Below are 21308 nucleotides of genomic sequence, written 5' to 3'. Positions count from 1 at the left end.
ACTTCGCAAGGCACTTACGGTCGAATAAGACAACGCTTGAATGCTGCTGCCTGAACAAGAGACCCCCTTACTGAAGTGAAAGTGTTGTCTGGTGTCACTATCTCATGAATGCGCCTGCGGATCTCCACCAAATTCGGGGGATCCCTTCAGCTCGAGGAGCCCTCTCGAACGCCACCCTCCGCGCGTCGGTAGGCCCCCGGGATCGCTTGATCGGTCGGTGCCGGACCGTGAATTTAACCTCCTGAACCCCGGGGGCTATCGATGCGGGGGTGGTCTCATTCGAAAGCAGGCCTCTAGAAGTACACTCGACTCACGTTCGAGAGGGTTCCTTGAGCTGAAGGGATCCCCGAATTTGGTGCGGATTCGCCATGCCGTTACGGAGATATGGCCGTTCAAAATTTAAATGGTTTTCCATAGACTTAAGTTTTAAAGCGTTTCATCCAGGTCACCAGTAGCAAACAATGGAGCGCGCTCTGCTGTAATTACACCATTTAAGCATTTTATCTGCGTTATATGTTCTGTAAAAAAAAAATGTAATATTGGCGGCATATTCGCCGATACTGATATATCGGCGACAGGCTCATATCGGCCGATAATATCGGCAAAACGATATATCTGTCTGGCTCTAATATATTTATATATAAATATATTTACTTGTTTTTCATAAATGTATTTTACAATAATACAGAGTAAAAATGTGTAACATTTTACCAGGTTTAGTCCTACACTTTTATTTGTTCCCCACTAAATTGTTTTTCACTAAATGTTTTTTTTATTGTCATTCATGATTTTTCTAGAATAACTTTTGCTGCTGAATTATCCACTAACCTAGTTTCTAATAGTGTTTTTGTCATAGGTTATGATTATATATTTTTTCACTTCTTTATAATTAAGTTGTCTATATTTAGTAGATTGTGTTTAACATGCAAAGTGATGATCGGGTCAACACACAGATATAGAAATTCTACATTGCGCTGGTTACTGCTTACTCAGAATTTTTGGGATCGTATCAGTTCTGAAAATATAGTATCAGTGCATCCCTAGAATAAAGTAAACTCTCTTAAAACACATTTTTCACTCTCACACTACTTCCAGTCCTCAGGGTCAACAGTGCCCTTAGTTTAAAAAAAACACCCATTTATCTTGTCTAAAGTTGTCTCGGGCATATTTGCTTCTCTCTTAAGACTCTGCACCACGCAAAGGTCAGGCTTACTTCTCATTTGGAATTATGACAAGTAATGTGATACTTGAGACTTATATAACAGATATAAAGGTTTCCCCAGCCACGTATTCTTGATAAATGTCACATGTCATATCACAGACCTCTGTTGTGACGAGTCGGGATGATTGCGTGATGGTTGACGTAATGAATTTGTCTTCTTCTCTCTGCTAAGCTGCACAGTGATACGTTTCATGAAATATCCTTTTTTTTTAGTCCGTATACTCATAATATCAAGGATGGTAGAAGGACACTGTTTGGAATAGTGCGTTTGTTTAAATACTTGCATAAAAGTGGCAGTGCACTACCATGTAGACGATCATGCTCTCATCTCCTCATTAGGGAGGTAATGTTTACATCACCCCTTCTCTTGATCTTCCTCTCTGCCTTTATCGCACTCTCTCTCTATTTTGCACCAAAACCGTCCATCTCTCCTCTGACACACTGCACTTAGAGCAGCACTAACCGGCCCACCACACCTGTCAGTCACTGTCAAGCTGACAGGCCCAGACTACTCCCTCAATCAGAGTGAGTTATAGCTTGATGGGTGGGGCTAGAAATCTCATCAACGTACTCGGTGTGCTGTATCTTCCCGTATGCAACTTCTTAAGTGGTAAAGCTCTTAAAAACAATGTTTTAAATGAAGACACCCAGCATGATGTTGTGTGGAAAAAAAACTGAATTGCAAATTAAACCATGACTAATGTTGTTTGAGTTGTTTTTGAGCAATGACACTGCCCCCTAGTGGTCTTATGGGTGAGTGGGTGACTGCTTTTCCATCTTTGGTACAAAATATTAAAAATAGTGTCTCTTTCTCTCTCAGATGATTTTAACAGTGTATTTGAGTGATGGGGAGCAGGCGCTGACGGAGGTGCCCATCACTCCAGAGACGACGTGCCGTGATGTGGTGGAGTTCTGTAAAGAGCCAGGAGAAAGCGGCTGTCACCTGGCCGAGGTTTGGCATGGAAATGGTGAGATTATTTTAGTTACCACATAACAAAAATGTTTGTAACCCCATCCCTCTTGCTGTTTATAGCAAGTCAACACAGAATACTTGTAGGTAATGCCTGTCGCAGGATTTGAATTATTCTTTCATTGACTACAGTTCTTAATTTAAAAATATTGACAATGAGAAAGCACTCGGCTTTACTTGAAATAATTTCTACAGACTGTAATATCCTCTGATTTCCTCACCTTCCCAACCTAGCCCTTTCTTTCAGTAAAAACATTCAGTGCTTTTATTCTCTTAAAGACGCTCTCGCACAGTACTTTGAAGAATCTTGCTGCAATGAAAAACACTCACTTAATCCTTTCAGACATAAATGCTACTTCTGTTCTGACAGATGGGTCCATTTTTCCCCCTTCATTTTTCCATTTCCTTTGATGATGGTGATTTGTATAAACAGCTGTGTGCCAGAACTGTTATCTTTGCCTTGGGAGCCTCCTTTCAAAAGGTCTTCCATCAGCACTGGGTCCTTTCATCTCGAAGTGCATCTGTCTTTGAAATCATGATGAGCCCAGATATTTTACAGCAGGTGATGGATCGCACAAGATTCGTCATTAGAGTCTGGTTATTAAGTGGATATTTTGCCTCACCAAATCTTTTCTTGTGGTGCTCAGCGGTCCAGGCTTTTCTATCGGACTCTCAAAATAATTGGAATATCAGTAATTTTTGATAATTAATATTTATTTGGGATAATTATTTGATAATTGAAACAATCACAAATACATTAATGACAGAATTTAGATTTTTGGATGAACTGTTCATCCAGACTCATTGGTTGTCACGTGTCAGTCAAGTATGGTTGAGCTTCTGTTTACCATATTTGATGTGCTCTATGTATGTGAATAAAAGCCTAAATTAAATCTGTTTATCAATATCTTCAAACTTTGATTAAACTGTTCTATTCATATGTATTACTTTTACAATGTCTTCATGAAATATTTTGAAGCATCAAAGTTTTGGTTACGTGAACTTTCAATGGAGGAACAGAAATCTCTCCAGGACTAGTAAGCAGCCACCTAGCAACCACCTTAGCAACTGTTTTAGTACAACCAACCACAACACCCTAGCATCATGGCTGTGACTTTTACATGAGTCCAAAAATCTAGTTGTAAAATAGAAAAACATGTTCTAAAAGGCTGATTTTCAAACGGAGTAAAACTTTCTTCATATGAGGAGTTTAATGTTCTTGTGTGTGAGAGAGTGTGTGTTTCTAACATTTGCTAAAGCTTCTGGTTCCAGGTTTTTTTTTTTAGGTTAAATTTGGCTGCTCTCACTTTCTTTCTTAACATCCATGAGCCTGAGTGCTTTTCTGTTATTCTTCCACTTTCATACTTTCTTCTATTATTCCGTGTCGTTTTATTCTCTATTCCCCTTTGGATGGCTGCCAGACTTCCAGATGTCCCTCCACCTGTTAGCAATGTCCAAAATGTTGTTTTTCCACATCCATGTCTTTGTTGCCCACCCAGCCCCACCACATTCCTCTAGCTGGATGCCACGTTTGATTCAATTTCACGTCTTCTTTGTTCTTTTGATCCCACTGTGTCTGTTCCTCTGTTCTTTCTCTTCAGGTGTGGGTATAAGTGTGTAACACTGGAATGAAATGCTCGGCATGAGATGATCTATCTCCTACTCTTCTTTTGATGTGAACTTACTATCTCCATCTTTATACCTACTTTTGTTTTGTTCTTTTCCTGAGGAACAAAAAATTGTTTGTGACCTTTTTTAAAATTAGAGTGGCTTGTTGTTTTAATGCCATGTCTTTTGGTTTCCCCTGTCCAGAGCGAGCCATACCTTTTGACCACATGATGTATGAGCACCTGCAGAAATGGGGCCCCAGAAAGCAGGAGGTGAAGTTCTACCTGCGCCACGAAGACTCGCCTACTGAAAGCAGCGATCAGGGTGAGAACGCTCCCACTTGACTGGCTAAAGGCCACGTCTCGCCCACTACCGCTCTCCTCTCATTGGCTGACAGTGGCTGAATGGTTTTCATTCCCTTTTCAGTGGCCTCCAACATGTGAAATGAAGAGACAAGCACATCCTGGCCGAACAATGCAGAGTTCTGTTCCTGATTCAGTTCGGTTGTGCTTTTCACAAAATGAATGATCTCAAAGTAGCTTTGAAAGTGTCAGTGCCTTCAAATTACAGTGAGCAAGGCATTGTGACTTGGGAAAAGACTACCACAGTAAAATCATATCAAAGTTTAAGATGAAATGATATTGCTGAAATGAACTTAAAACATATCCCAGACTGAGCATGCAAGTTGAGTAAGGCTACAAAAATGCACAACCTTGGCAGCACTGCTGCGGTGATTAAGTAATATGTTACTGGTTCTATAATCAAGCACCTTGCTTGTTTACATTTGCCTTTACTGGACAGGTACAAATAGGCCTGGGCGATAAAACGGTATCGATATTTATCGACTGTACACCTTCTTCGATAACGATATAAAACATTTTCAATATAGTGCACGATAGGGCTGCACAATATATCGAAATTATCGAAATATCGCAAATGTAAATATCGCAATATGTATATCGCAAGGGCGTGCGATATCTGAATCATTTTAATAATAGGCTACTTAAATCAAAACGTTGCAAAAGGTCAAAGTTTTAGTTCGACGCATATAGCAGATAATTGCTTGACGTTAAAAAGAGTTAAGTGCAATAAGTTGCAGAAACTTTTTGCCGTCTCCTCTTGCTGTCTGACTCACACCTGAAGCGCACACACAAGCCGCATCTCGCACAGCGTCGCTTCAGTTCTGCCGCACACGTGCAAAGCGCGTGCACACACAGAGAGAGAGATGCGTTTCAGACCGAGTTGATTCGTCTTTCGCATCTCCTCCTTATGTTTGAACAGACACATACACACAGAATTATGTCAATAGGACCCGTCTCGACGATCATTCTCGTAAATGCAGTCAGTTATGTTTTAAATGAATGTAAACAGCTGAGAAAGACATCGGATGTGTATTATTATACTGGATCCGTGCAGTCGGTTTTAAAGGGACAGCAGCCTATAAATACGTGCTGCTGAATATGTCACTAATGTTAATCAAACAACAAAACAGCTATAACAAAGATTAATCGAAATTGAATTCATACAGTGAACTCTATGCAGTGTTATTTTACACTTAATTATTAAACACAGCCCTGGTGCACGATATAGGCACGTGCTATGAGTGACGCAGACAGCACACACGAACACCGAACACAATGAATTGAGTGCTGTGCCTGCCTGTGATGAGGAGATTGTGAATAAATAAATGAATATTAGTCGAATTTAAAATAAACATTTGCATTTGAATGTTAGGAGTCCGTCAGGGAGCGTCATCAGTGGTGCATGAGATGCGGTGATAATGATGTAAGTGACGTTGTTGCATTTTAGAAACCGAAACCAAGCCATTCACACAGAACGCATATTCAGCGCATTTTTAGACAGACAAAATTATGACTGCTGCACTCGCGTCTCACACGAAATGTAGCCATGCAAAATTAAAACTGTATAAACTTTTAGAAAACACGTCTCGAATTTGTGGAGGTTTATTCCTTTTCACTGCGTCTCTTATGTTTTTAAATGCAATCTGCATGATGGGCGATTCGGCTCTTTGGATTAAGCAATGCATAAATACATGATGCTGTTTTGTTCATAATTGTTTATGCAATTTACAAAATTATGTTTGATTTTTATGAGTTAATTTAGACGTAATGCAGGTTTTTTTATAGACATTTATTTCCTTGTGTTGACAATTTAAATGTGCTGCATTATTGTGCTCATTGCGTGCTCCTGTGGCCTCGGGAGACAAGCCAAAAGTTTCCTTAAGACCTATTTAATCTGCATATAAAACATTAGAAATTAGATATTTGTTTAATTTTTATTGTGTGTTTGACTGTTAAAACAAAAAATATTTGTTGTTTGTCCCAATAATTTGGTTTAATTTAAAAATACAGTGGTTAAATTAAAAAAAAAAAAAATTCTATTGCTCTTTGTTTTAAAAAAGGTTATAAAAATGTCAATAATTATCGATACCGAATGATATGAAACATTATATCGTTGATACATTTTTTAGCTATATCGCCCAGCCCTAGATACAAACACACATTCACACAATAACAGCTTGTTATGTGTGACTGATTGCTTTCAAATTGAGACGATTATAAAATAGTTAAACTATTGCAAAATGGTAATTTAGAAAATGGCTATTGTGCAATATTTCATGCTCATTTTTTATAATCTGTAAATTTATTTGATTAATTGGATAAAAATGACCAAAAATAGATAGATGAATGCAGGTTATGCTATTGTACATTGTTTAAAATATAAATACATTTATACATTTAAAATAGTTATATTTTATATTTATATATAAGTTTACCCACTGTTTTAAAGCAGAAGGACAGATTAAATCACTAAATCATACGTCAATAAAAAGAAAATCACAAACAAAGTGTTAACTGGTAAAAAAAAATAAACATTTTGAAAAGCTGTTTTGCCACAATGTTAGACAGATAAAAACTGACTTGATGTCACCTTATTGTACAATTGTGTATAGCAGGATTTTTGATCAATGAGATTTCACCGTGGGCGGGTTGCTCGCATCACCACTGAACACAATGTATTGCTGCCTCATGTACGCGATCCATTTTAACACTGCTAGTCTTTTCTCCCTTTCTTTATCCTGTCATTTGTTTGTTTTCACCCTTTCTGTTCACATCCCAGTGAGGTTTTTCCTATCACTTTAGACAGGATTAGCTTGTAGTGAGCGTCCGCACGGATTAAGGCATAAACCTGAAACCCCTATGTGTGGGAGGGGAAAAAATGGCAGTAATACACTAAAAGCACAAGTTCCGTTCCCAGTGTCACATGGCAATAACAAACGGGCCTTTAAAGGGGTCATATAAGGGGTCATATGACGTTGCTAAAAAAGTTTCACGATCTGGGTCATTATTTAATACAAAGCAATATTTAATACAAAACCACACATAATGTTTCTACTGTATCTCTGTCAGTTACTCTGATATTTAGTTAAAATGAGTGAATTGACTGTATGGTATGCCACATGCACTGTAATATGTTTTATATGAAATATTACATTTTCAAATGAAAATAGCAAAATGATCGTTATATAAAGTATGCGTTCATATGTGTTAAGGGCTAGATTTTCGCTGGAGGAAACAGCTGTGGTGTGATGAGGGGTGAATGCAGTGAAAACTTAGGCTACAGTAGATGGGGAACCGATTATTGCTCCCCCGTGATATTTTGTAAACTGGATTTATGACAAAGAACTGCACAAATGCTGATATTATAACAATCTATCGATAAACACACACCTTGTCCTCTGTTTCTCGCTCTGAGATGGAAAACCGACTGCTCCCTCGTGACCTTTTGTAAACTGTATTTATGCCAAAGAACTGCATAGATACAGATATTATAACAATCTATTGATAAACACACACCTTGCGTCCTCTGTTTCTGTTTGAGTCCGCTCGCGCTGCGCCGCCGCGGTCTGCGGATTGAAGAGCGCGCTGAAAGACGGGGAGGAGACGAAGCCTGCCGCTGTTTTCATATGAAATTTAAAGGGGACTGATTCTGAGGTGATCACGAATTTGTGTACAGTTTTTGGAGCTAATCGCTATAGCCCCGCTAAAAATGGCCTAGCGACGCCCATGCTTCTTACGTCCATTTCGGAGAGCCAGGACAAATATTTCAATCAATCACTCAGGCATTTAAGTGGCACCGAAATCTGCGTTCTGATTCGGTTCTAGTACATACCGGTTACAAAGGTATATGGCACCGGGTTTAGGTACCCAACCCTAACTTACAGACTGTGAGTCAGCATTATTTGTCAGCATCATAGACTGTTGCAAATCTTCCCACACAGTGACATAGACATGTGGGGGCGTGTTTAAACGAGGCGTTTTAGGAGGGCGTGGACGAGTCTTAACTTTTATAAAGAATATCTCTTTGGGTTTGAGACTTTAGTCTTTGCAACTTTAGGGATCTTATCTATTCATGAACAGCTTGTAACACTCCAAAGAGAAAGGAAAACTTGAAATCGCATCATATGAGCCCTTTAAACTTTTCCTCCACAGTCATGTGATGATTCTCCCTCCGTTCGGCCAACCACGTTTGGTTTATTAAAATTCCGCAATGTATATATAGATGCTTTTTGTGTTAATTCATGATTATATTTCACAAAAGAATGTACTTTTTGTTGACTGACTCATTGTATTTTATTTCTTCGCTCTTAGGGAGCCAGCAGTCTCAGGAGCAGCCCAGCAGGAGAGGAGGAAGCAGCTCAGACATGCACAATGAGAATGGGGTTAGTTCATATCACATCCTCATCAAAATGTGTGCCTTCTTTTCTAATCTTAGCATTGTGGTTATTCCAAATGCATCCTGGGGGGTTGAATTTCCACATGGTTATTTTATCTTATGCTTTTCTGATTACTGTAATGCAAAGTAGCAGCTGCAAAGTTCTGGCTGAAATTGACACTCTTCAGTACCGAAGCGTTTCGATCACGTCATGTTATTCAGTTCTTCTCTCTTAACCCGAGCCAAACTCAGCCAGACCTGTCACGTCCCCGAGTCACTCACCATTTTCTTTCATATAAGCATTTGTCACATCACTCATTCTTTTTGTGATCTGCTTCCTGCAAAGAGTGGTCCACTGCGCTCGTCTCCTCCAACCATCTGGCCCAGATTCCAACAGGGGAAAAGCCAGGCTCCAGAAAGCGGAACTAATTCCACCTTTAGGGAGAAAGATGACTGTAGACCACCAGCGTATGGAACAAGGTTTTTTTTGGGTACTGCTATCCCAGTCTTCAGAGATGGAGTAAAGGCACAGGTAGTTGGTCGGTGTGGGAGCTGATTAGTGATGCTGTTGCCACCCAGGCATGAAGTCTTTCCAGTCTCACAGTGCTTGGCACACACTTATTTCTGACAGGTGCTGCCTTACTGTAGGGACTGTTACACAACACACCTGTCTGCCTGTCTTGTCAGGTAGCCATTAGGGATGCTCCGATCCGCCTTTCTCGCCTCCGATATCGATTCCGATACCTAGGGTTCGGTATTGACCGATACCGATCCAATACCAGTGAAGATTTTTTTCCCTCATTTAAATAAATGTAGAAATTATATATCTCTGTGTGGAACTGATAATCATTCTTTCACAATCTACTAGATACAGACTACTTCATTATAAAGAAAAATAAAATAAACAATAAATATTAAAAAATATAGGCCTATGTATATTTATAATCTATGACTGCGCTTGAAGCCTGAAGCAACCTGGTGTCACAGCCTGCACACCGAATGCGCACATTGTAAGCGCTTCGTGTTAAAAACTGCAAAGCACAAAGGGAAGAGAAATTGATGCGTAGTATATTAAATCTGTGCAACAGTTATTGAGCCTTTCTTTTAACGGTTTTAAATTTTAGTTACTGTGCACGTTAAAAACTATTTATAGTCTTTTCTACGCCCGTGTTTTGTTCTCACAGACACCCGGTAGCAAGTAACAAAATAACATTAAACTCCGGCAAGAAGATAAAGTCCTTTTTGCAAAATCATAGACATGTATTTACAAATCAAGTATAATGGGAACACAGAATGATCTTGGAGAGAGCTTTACCGAGCTGACTGCTGTAACCGAACGCGACCAGGGTTTAAAGGCTGAACGAATGACTGACAGCCACAGCGGAGAAAAGAGTTTGTGTGAACTTTAATGTAAGGACTTAAATATTCATATGTAGCTCACATTAAGCTATCGTATGGCTTCAGAAGTAACACAGAATAATTCGCACAATCAGGGGAAAAAAAAAAAATCTCGGATTTGGATCGGCCCTCTCTGACCGATACCCGATCCGAGAAAAATGGCACTATCGGAGCCGATACCCGATATGAATATCGGATCGGCGCATCCCTAGTAGCCATATGGCTCTCATTTTTACTCTTTGTTTGTGTTTAAGGGGAATCAAGAGGTTTAACTTATATAGCCATGGCATTTGGCTCATTTTGCCCATGATCCTGAATGTTCTTGGAATAATTTGATTAAATGGTTTAGTTTGACAACTGAGGATTAATTTGCCATCTGTACTGAAGAAACAGAAGGTGAGGACAGAATGAGAATTGCTCTGCCATTATAGTAGTTGGCCTGGAAGAGATAGCTGACTGTAAAAGATAATGATTGAGAAGTTGACAATGCTTGCGTCGCGTTATCATTTATGTTCAGAGACATTTTGGAGTGTAACAACACAATTAAGCTTGCGCAGACAGATATGCTTATGTTAAAGTATATTCATAAATTTAATTTTGACCCTTGTACTGTGACTCTTGTAATAAAGAGATGAATAATGAATTGGATAATTGACAGGGTCTTCTAGTGGTGAAAATGAATCCTTTAAATACAAACTAAAGCAAAGTTCAAATTTTAAAATCAGCCAATGAGGTGGTTAGAATGGGCAAGATTGTGTGCCTCAGTGGCCACCGTAGCTTCCAGTGCGGTGCAGTTTATGGAAATTGAGAAAATTAAGACTTAAAGCCATGGTCATACTAGACTTTGAGCGTGCAAAATTTCTTCAGATGCTGCAATGGTCATGATATGACGTCATGTTCAGCAGTGTCTTTTATAAGAATATCACATGCATATGAATGGAAGTCAATGGGCTGAAAAGTGTAGTGTGACCGGCCCTTTAGTCTATAAAGACTTTCTATATATATATTTGAAACTGTTCAAAGGATTATATGAACACTTTTTGTATATTGGCAGTTGGGACAGTTCCTGTGTTTAAAGTTTCAAAGTTAAAGTGGGGACTCATTTACGTTGCTGGATGAAATTTTGCCAAAGAAATCCAGTCATTTCAAAGGCAATCAGTGCAATGAAGAATTTTGCCTGATGGACTCCTGTAGTAAAGAAATTTCCCTATGCGAATTTTGCATCAAGTTAAAGTTGGTGAACTTTGACATGCAAATTTGTAGCACCAACCTATAGCAAGCCTCTTGATTTGGTAGTGACTTATTTTTGGGTGGAGATTTGTAAATTAGCAGCAAAGCATAAATGAATATCCATTTTGGGTCATTTTGCATAGTATGTGGTACCTATGGTGCATAGCTAACGTCAAATAATTCTCCTCGAATGTGATGACGTCCTGTTGTCTACCCTAGGACTGGACAGGCATTTTGACTGGAGCTGAGCCTCAGAGTACAGCTAAGACAAAACTCCTGGCATATTTCGCAACAGCAGGCTTTTTTTTTTTTTTGGGATGTTTAATCGGATTTCTCCCTCTGGCCTCATCTTAGCCTGTCTACTTCTAAACATGAACAATCCCAAAGAAGAAGCCCATCCCTGTACTTAAAGTAATTTCTCTCCCTAGGAGGCTTTTTTTTTTTTTTGGGATGTTTAATCGGATTTCTCCCTCTGGCCTCATCTTAGCCTGTCTACTTCTAAACATGAACAATCCCAAAGAAGAAGCCCATCCCTGTACTTAAAGTAATTTCTCTCCCTACCCAGGATTCAAGGCAAGTCATCACTGGCACACAAACACTGTACTGATTCAGCAGCATGACATCTGTATATATGTGTGTGTGTGTGTGTCAGAGTAAAATTCTTTGAACTCTCATAACACATTCTGTTGTACTGTTATTCTCCTGTTATGTCTTTATTATTTTGTGGATTACACCCCGTTTCATGACATAACCGCTTTTAAGAGGATCATCCCTGTGGTTTTACAGCAGGGCCGTTTTCTCTGCTTTGACTTCTCTGCCTCTCTGAAGATGTTTCTCTCTCTCTCACACACACAACCACGGCCAGCGTTCACAGTAGGGTAAATCCCTGAATGTGTGGCCAGCCTGTAAAAGGGAACATTTTTCTCCTTATGAAATAGTGGGTGGCCCCCTTTCTCTCATTTCCTCTCGCTGTTACTCCATCTGTTTTCTTTAGCGAGAGTCTCCTTTCTAAACGCGTGCTGTGTCAGAGGGTCACCGTGGCCCTGTCTACAGTGGAGCGTGGCAGTGCACCTTCAGTCCTTTTTGTCAATCCCTTCTACTTGTTCATTTTGTCTCCTCTTTCATCCCTTCACACCATCCCTGCACACTTCGTTCATCTTCACGGCCGGGATTGACTTTGTGCCCCCAGGGAGAGTCTAAAAGGTAAGGCTGCCTCTGCATTCCATGCAGAAAGTGACCATCCTACGCAAGATCTCTTTTTAATAATACATTTCTGAACATTCATAGGCTGTTAATGCTTTAAATCAGCTGTTGTTGAATCTGTGTGTGGTCCATTGTACTTGGAAAGTAATAAGAGCTGTCAGTCTTTCTCTTGTGTTGAGTCTTTGTTATAGATTAAGTGGGTAATAGGCTGCTCTATGGTATGTATTGGTGCTAGAGCCACTTCTTATAGAGGAAGACTGTGTCTGTCCATCACGCATGCAGAGTTATGGGCTCCAGAACACTGAACTATGTGGGCAGATCATGTTTTATAAAGTTGAAGCTGTTCCTGTGTGTGGGCAGATACTCTCTCCAGGGCTTAACATGTTCCAGGTTTTGCTGTTTCTTCACTCATTTTCATGCGTTTTGTCATGAATTTAAGTATTTAAAAATGTCTCTTGATCTTTTATTCTTTTAGTTTCTACCTCATTTTTTCCCCACTGAAACAGTTATGCATTATGGTGTGAATTTAAATGCAACTTTATGATTTCAGGTTTATAACGGATTGCTTGTTAGTTGTTGGCTTTTCTCATGAGTTCTCCAGTATTGGGTAAATTGCGTTAGAATTCATTACATTTATTTACTTAGCATATATATGTTTTTATCCAAAATGACTGCTGTGGCAAATACTGCACCACAAGTGTCAAACTGTTATCCCATATTTCATCCTAAAATCAAAACAAATAAAATTTGTAAATTTTGTTTCAACAAATAATAATCAAGGCAGCTCACTAAGTTTTGGTTGAGCTGATTTATTGTATCTGTTAAATAAATAACTGCATAATTTTGGCCCTGTTGTTATTAATATGTTTATGTACAAAGTTAGAAGGCTCCCTGTATGATTTATAACATTAGCTGAGAGAGATTTAAGCAGAATGGCATTATAACTGAAATATACACTAATACATTGGAATAAAAATCAAATTGAGCAATCAGTGTCAATACCGAGTCCTGTTTAGTGTTAAGTGTTCACTGTTGTGGATAATGCTGTCGTGGTAGAGTTATGTCTTCAGATTTTTATGCTTTAATGTTAAATAAGATCACCGTCCTGGCATTCTAATGTACAGCTTATCATAACAATGTTTGAATGTCTTTTACATCCTCTCTAAGATCTGTACAGCTTTCAGGCCAGTGCCAATAAATAAGCGCCGGTCTAAATCTTAGTGTGGAAAACGCATTATGTGTGTGCTTCCTCCATGCCAAGAGTCACAGCTGAACATGCTGTCCATGTGGGTGCAGTCTGTGAAGTGATGAAGGATGGATACTTATATCGCTTGACTTATTATAAAACTCCTTGGTTGTGCGCCATACAATCATATCAAAATCATATTTCTGTCAAAAGGCGAGCTTACCTTTTTCTGATATTTCACCAGCCAGCTTTGGCTAATGTGCTTTGGCAACGTGTAACGTTGCATGCAAAGCTGCTTTGATTGGGAAACGCTGCCCTGCAGAGATGCAGTATTTAATGCCAGAGTTTGTCCTGCGATTCAAGTTTGGGGTGTATGGAGAATTTTTTGAAAATGAAAAGTCTAAATCTCAGCAACAGTTCTGTTACTTTCAGCTGTTTTTTTAAAGCACGCATAAAATGTCCCTACTGCATGACAGACACCACTAAAATGGGAAATACACCTATTTCTGTAAAACCCTAAGCACTGCAACAGTAAAAAAAAAAGTGTGTCCTGCAGAAACTCTCTTTGCTTGCCAATTATTTTGCTCTTTCCGGATTTCTGATGTTTTTAGGCAGGCATATTTTGGAGAGACCAGCATGTGGTTTAAGTTAACGAAATGTCTAATGGCTTTTTACGAAACAGGACTGTCCCAGGCTTCCATCACTCCAGAATTTGAAGCATCTGGAAGGTACAAGATATATAGCGGCTCTGAGGCACGTGATCTATAGTACAAGGCCCCAGAGTCCAAGTTATTACCCACTGACCTGCTTCCTTTGTCTTGTACTGAATGAACTGCTTCACAGAAATTGTTCTGCCTTCCTACAAAGCAAGAAAACAGCGAGCAAAGTCTTCAGTCTTGCTTTCTTGGTGGTAATTTTATCAGAGAAATAAAGAAACTGCCTCCCTTTTTTCAGCTTGGCCCCAGGAAATATGAAGCCTGCTCTTTAAATAAAAACCATCTTTACTTAATAGACCTCTTAGGGCCGATTATTGTTTTAACAAGCATCGAGTTTCGCCACACAGTTGAATGATCTCTTACACACCTTCCCTAGAGATCCACGGCCATATTTGTACAACCATGCCTGGTAAAAAGGATCCGAAAGGATAAAAGCAGGAAAGATCATGCTATGCAGTCTGAAGGGTGGCCAACAACTCCCTCCACTGAATGTCAGAGGAAACTGAGGATTTTTTTTCCCTCCCCAGTACCACCTCAGAAACGGATAATCAAATCAGTCTGTTGTATGTCGCTCCTTGTGCCACATTGCCATGGAGATGGGCTCTTTATAACCTATGTGATGTGGCCATACGGAGTCGCCTGTGTGGGTAAACAGAACCTGACACAATTGGCCTTTAAGCCATGATTCACTCCCTAGCAAACTGAGTCAAGTCAAGTCATTTCAACTTTAATGAAATTTGGAGATCTTCCATGGAGCTCGTGCTTATGGGAACTGCACGAAAATCTGCATCGTTATTGATCAAGTCTTGAGTATTTTGTGCTAACGGAAGCTGAACTGAAAAAACTGGTAAGTGTTGAGCTAAGATGTCTAGCGCTTTTTTGTTATAAAGCGTTATTTAAAAGTTGATCATTTGAAGTACTGAAATGATACTGTTTCTAAACTGGTGTCTTCAAACACATTTGAATTATAGGCATAGCCATTGTGTTTGTACTGTTACTTGGTGTGTTTGACATATAGCCTGTTTTAGTCTCAAGAAAAGCGATGACAGTGGGGGAAAAAGTTCAATCCCTCATTCTGATGTGAAATGACAATTGATTTGATCCAGACGTGATTTGGCCTTCTGCTCCAGGCAAAGCCCACTTTTTTTTTCTCAGCAATCACTAATAATTAGTATTGTCAAGTTATGTTTACCACAGGCTTTATTTTACTCATAAATTGAAAAACCCCATTCTAAAACCACCATAGGAAAATCTCGAAGGAAACCACGGCAGATTACACTTTTGGGTTCTGGTGTCATAGTTCCCCCACTCTATTAATGTGCTGATTTCATTGATGCACACAAACACACACACATCACTCGCACAGAGTGAGAGATCGTGCTGCGCACACACAAAGAAACAGGCATACAGATTGGCAATACCACGCCACAAACATCACCACAGTATCTTTCTCATGCTGTGTGCTCATTATGTTAATATTAGTATTAATGCTGATAGATTGCCATTGAATTCTGTTCCATGATGCTTCGATGTGGGTGGCAAATTTTGTCAGTGAGAAAATCTAGCTATTGAAACAGTCATGCTGTAGCTAATTTTTTACTGCTCTGTTGAACTTTCTATTCATCAAAGGATCCAGAATAAAATGTTGCATGGTTTACACAAAAATATTAAGCAGCGCAACTGTTTTCAATGCTGATAATAATAAAAAACATTCTTGAGCAGCAAATCCGCATATTAGAATGATTTCTGAAGGATCATGTGACACTGAAGACTGGAATAATGGCAGATGAAAAGTCAGCCTTGCCATCACAGGAACAAATGACATTGTAAAAATTATATTTCACAATGTTACTGTTTTGTATTTTTGATCAAATAAGCAGCCTTGGTGAGCATAAGAGAATATCAAAAACATTAACAAAAATCTTACTGACACTAAACTTTTGAAAAATAGTGCATAGTGTTTTTTTTATAAAATAAATTAATTACTTAATTAATTACTAATTAAATGTCAGCCAATGTGTAACTTTTGACGTTATAGTTAACATATTGGCAAAATTGATGAACGTATTTCACTCCAACTGATCTGCCTGATTGCCCCTAGTCCTTACATAACCTTAATGACTGGCCCAGCTTCAACCTTAAACACTGTGTGAGTGCACTTGTATGGCTTTTGCTTAGGACAGCCCAGAGACAAAACAGTCTGCTGGCTTTTTAGGAAATGGAAGCATTGCTGTATTGCCACAGACAATAGAAGATTTGAATTTCAAGGGGAACTTTTACACAGCATGAACCAGGTTGTTAATGGTGTTCTGCTTCAGGTTTATGTGAGTCACCCTACACTGCTTCTCTTTATTTCATAGCTACACTTTTATATTCCATGTTCACATCATGTATCGTGGCGCCTTTAATTGACCTCAGTTCTGCTTGATTGCTCTAAATGGCAATCTATCACGGCAATTGCCATCTGAGTATTTTGGTGCCTTTAATCTTTGCTACACAACAGTTCTGCTCTGCTGCCATGGCGACACCCTGGCGACAGCCGCAGTGACGGACAACTTGCTCTTATCTTCCAGAATGCAGAGTGGGATTCTGGGATGCATCTCTGGCACAGGCCTGTTTTAGACCCTTTCGGCTAAAAGAGTCACCATTCCTCTTCCCGATGAGCTCAGCAGGCCTACGCTAACATTAGCGCTCCTGTTATAATTAAGCTCCAAGTGTTTACTTGGCCACAGGTCATTTCACACCCAGCTCTCACTACAATAAGCCCTGCAGATACACGGTCGTGTCTGTTTCTCAAGTCTTCTGTGTCATTTATGGCTGTAGAATTAAACCGGTCATGAATCCTTGTTTGTGTGCATACATTTTGTTTTTGGTCTGACTGCCCCTCCCAAACTCAAGAAGATCCGTTGCATGAGGGGCCAAGTGGACTACAGCAAAGTCATCAATGGCAACCTGTGTATGTACAGTACTTGCTTGACCACTGACTTCAGCATTCATCGAAGTCGAAACACCATTGCTTACTGCTGGCGATTGTGATGCCGCTTTTTTGCATGGCTGTATTAAGCCAGATTGCTTCATGTAAGCGGTCGCGTGAGAGGGCACTGAGCTTCCAACTGCAACTGCGAGCACATGCACACATAAAAACACATGCCATAAGGTCAGGATTTGGACTGGGGCAGTTTGTGAATTGTAATGATCTCACATAATGCCAAGTTCTCCCACACACGCAACTCCAGATGGGATTGTCCATTCTGCTGGAGATGAGTCTTTTAAGGACTGAGTTTAAAATTATATTTTTGTGGATTGTTATCTTTATTGCAGAATGGGAAAGATTTTCTAATTGTGAAACCTTTTCCTTTAGTTTTAACCCTCAGCTGGGTGGTTTACTCATGTTGTGCCAGCATTTAAGCTATATTGTATGGTTGAGAAATTGTGTGGACAATAAAAGTCAATTTTACTGAATAGAATATATCTGTTCAGCCTGCTAGTTTTGCATTTTGCAAGAGCTCCTGTACAACATGTGCAGCCATACATTACATTTTCACTGAACATTAAATAATAATCCTATAGTAATGGAGAAAGTATGTCGCCTCATGTATGCCTGTGTTTGCACGCAAGTTTGCATGTGTATTACTCTGCTGTGGTCTGTTAGCCGCAGAGATCGAGCACATTAGCGGGCTGTTCCAGGAGAAGCAGGCAGAGCTGCAGGCAGCCGTCTTGAGGGTGGATCAGCTCAGCCAGCAGCTGGAGGACCTGAGGAGAGGCAAACTGAACGGCCTGCAGACCCTCGGGGGTCAGGTCACCGGCACCGCTGCCCTGGAGCTCCGCAAACTGTACCAGGAGCTGCAGGTACGAGCACACACTCAACTCAAGTTCATTTAATTTCATTTAATTAATTCTATTCTATTCTATTCTATTCTATTCTGTTCAGAGATTTGTTGTGGTGATTTTTCACCATAAAAGAACCTTGACCACTTTTAATAATGCAGTTTTTTTTAATATGTTGTATATTGCAACAAAATAAGGTGTGGCAATTAAAATTAGTTAAAAATGTACTTTTTTTTCCTACATTGCTTTTAGCTGTGGTGGACAGTAACTGAGTAGTTTTAATTCGTTACTGTACTTAGAGTACTTTTACTTTTACTGGAGTAATATTTTATTATATGTATCTGTACTTTTACTCAAGTACTTGATTTGTGTACTTCGTCCACCACTGCATTTTAGTACAGTTATTTGAATATCAGTTCACAATTGTTGAATTTATGACATTTGTTGTATAGAAACATGGAATCTGCCATATCCATTGATCTTGATCGTTCTTGATCTTATTCTGTGTATGTCTGTGTTACTAGTGTGCCTGTCATTTCTATCAGTGATAATGTTGATCATTACTTTGCTGTTTTTCCCAATCAGATACGCAATAAGCTGAATCAGGAGCAGAACAGTAAACTTCAGCAGCAAAAAGAGCTGTTGAATAAGAGAAACATGGAGGTAACACTGATGGACAAGCGTATCAATGAGCTCAGAGATCGACTGTACAAGAGAAAAGCTGAGGCACGTCAAAAAGAAAACCTTCCAGTAAGGCCTTACTCACACTTCTTAGTTTATTTTATTTAGCAATCTTGTTCAGAAACCACTCAGACATCTAGAGACCTAATCTGGAGCTTGTGAAAGATTTTGAATTTCAACCAAGCTAAATACTTTTTTCTTTTGTTTCCTTTTTTGCCCTTTTTTTTGCCCTTTTCCCCTTTCTGCAGCTGAATAGAGTAAATGGTCCTCCCTCTCCGCAGCTGGCTCCCGGAAACACCGGCCGTGTGGCAGCTGTGGGACCCTACATCCAGGTCCCAGTGCCAGGCAGACAGGAGGGTTACGTAGTGCCCCCTGAACCTCTCAAACCTCAGTCACTGGGTGTTAACACCCCAGCCAACCACGCCCGCTCCAAATCAGGTCAGTTCTTAAACACTGACGTCTGCATGATAACGTCAAACATTTATTTGGAATGAAATGGTGCCAAATGAATGGTACCATTTTTGTCTGTGTATTTGAATCCTACATTGTGAATCGGCATACAAAATTTGCAATATGAACTCTTTATCCACATTGGATTGAAAATGATCACTGCTTTGGTCAGTTTTGATCAGTGGTAGTCTGTATTTAAGGTCGACATTTAGTCTTGTAGATCCAGACTTATCAGCCAAGTCAGCTGATTCCTGCCAGTAATGCTTACTTAGCCATTTAAAGCAAACAACCACATTTTATTTTGTTCTCGTTTAAGTTCAGTCAATTGTTAATAGACCAGCAAGCAATGAAGTGTTTTCAATAATGATGCAACAATCTCTTAGAGCATTTGACCACCTAAAAGTAATAAGCACCAGTTATTTGACAGACACCACTCATAAAACAATAATTATGTATGTCTACTTCACTGCCTTCATTTGCCTCAAACAAAACACTTTTTGAAGGAACTGATGATCTTTCGAACTTTGACAAATCCAACAACTAGTTATTCCTCAAATTATTTTTTACATCCACTGGCCCCATGTCAACATGACTTGTTTTGTGACGGACTGTGTAGCAGCCAGTAGATCAGTTTGAAAGTGTGATTTGTGACTAAAGCCCAAAGTGTACTTAAGCTTTGACGTGAACACTTAGTGTATGCATACAGCCGAACGCATACCCTTTCAAAGTATACTCCATTTGATAGCTTCCACAAACATAGGCACTCGACACATGCACACTAGTAAGTTTCATCTTTGTTCTTTGTCTTCCCTTTTTGTCTCTAGAGGTTATGCCTGATAAAATGTCTTTGTACTCTATTAAACTAAAATTGCAGGTCTCTCTTAACACCCTCAGACAAGCGCTCATCGATGCAGTTGTCTGTTGTTGCAGTCTCAAGAAGTTTGATGTTCTGATTCTTTAGTTTCTGTTTCGACTGTGAAACAATGGCCAGGGCTGGTGTTGCCACCTTGTGGACCAACAAAAAATGTGTGGTTGGAAGTATGCACATACTATGCTGATGATGAAATTTACATCATGCACTCTCCCTGGTGTATGAGTTCAAACCAAAGTATACTTTGGGCTTAATAAGGCTGAAACTAGCTCTTACATTAAGTTCTACAGCATTCCTGTAGCTCAAACAGTAGGGAATGCTGCTAGCAATGCTAAAGTCATGGGTTTGATTCCCAGAGAATGTATAAGCTAATTAAATGTATACCTAGAAAGAAAGTTGCTTAGGATAAAAGCATCTGCTGAATGTGTAAATGTAAATAAAGTGGTTTGGTACTTCTCTTAAAGACCACAGCATGTATCCTATCACTTCCTGCTGTGAGTTTCCTCTCTTCAATTACTGTTTGTTTATGAAGTTGATTTTTCATTTTCTTCATTTCTAACCTCTTGTGTCATTTCTGCTCTGTGCTGTGCATATGTGTATGTGTGTGTCTCTCTTTTCTCTTTGGTGTCCCTGTACTTTGATGTTGTGGGATTTGTGGGGGGGATTAGATGGAGTGAGAAAGCCTCCCGGCCCCTGGAAGGTCTCTGATTTAGACATCATAGTGGACCCGATTGCTCCGCCCCCTCCAGAGCCCCGCCCAGGCCCTGGGGCTCCACCCCCAGTCACCTGCTCTGCGGCAGGGTCGGACGGCGCTTCTCGTGAGTGGGAAGGTGTCTGATAGAGGGCAGGAGGAATGGCCTATGAACCTTATTCAGTGTAGTGAGCAGGATCAAAGCAGTCGACCAAGTCTTAGAGACTTGTTAGAGTCACCCATAAGACTGAAGTTCAAAATGGTCCTTGGATCATCTCAAATCATGCTGGAGAGCCATCATCAGGTTTGACACAAAATTGTGAAGTTCATGCAGTTTGATTGCTGCTGTCATTAAAGCAAAAGAAGGACAAACCAAGTACTATTTATATACTGTATACTGTGTGTGTGTGTGTGTGTGTGTGTGTGTGTGTATATATATATATATACAATACATTTTTTAAGTTTGTGAACCCTTTACAATTTTCTATATTTCTGCATAAATATGACCCAAAACATC

The 21308-nt window shown here is 39.7% G+C and overlaps 1 protein-coding gene across 1 annotated transcript in view; it reads left to right on the top strand.

Moving 5' to 3' along the window:
- The window catches only part of LOC107701454 (apoptosis-stimulating of p53 protein 1-like), a 60045-nt gene that overhangs the window by 27239 nt on the left and 11498 nt on the right, over positions 1–21308 (top strand). The window contains exons 3-11 of the mRNA XM_016503457.1: positions 2043–2190; positions 4005–4124; positions 8474–8544; positions 8884–9082; positions 17137–17226; positions 17923–18119; positions 18684–18848; positions 19028–19217; positions 20769–20918. Of these exons, the coding sequence (XP_016358943.1) occupies positions 2043–2190; positions 4005–4124; positions 8474–8544; positions 8884–9082; positions 17137–17226; positions 17923–18119; positions 18684–18848; positions 19028–19217; positions 20769–20918 (1330 nt within the window). The remainder of the gene's footprint in view (positions 1–2042; positions 2191–4004; positions 4125–8473; positions 8545–8883; positions 9083–17136; positions 17227–17922; positions 18120–18683; positions 18849–19027; positions 19218–20768; positions 20919–21308) is intronic.

Source organism: Sinocyclocheilus anshuiensis, unplaced genomic scaffold (assembly GCF_001515605.1).
Source record: "Sinocyclocheilus anshuiensis isolate Anshui unplaced genomic scaffold, SAMN03320099.WGS_v1.1 scaffold1051, whole genome shotgun sequence".
Lineage (NCBI taxonomy): Eukaryota > Metazoa > Chordata > Actinopteri > Cypriniformes > Cyprinidae > Sinocyclocheilus > Sinocyclocheilus anshuiensis.
Note: the sequence above shows the minus strand (reverse complement) of the source record. Positions and strands in the feature narration are given on the sequence as shown.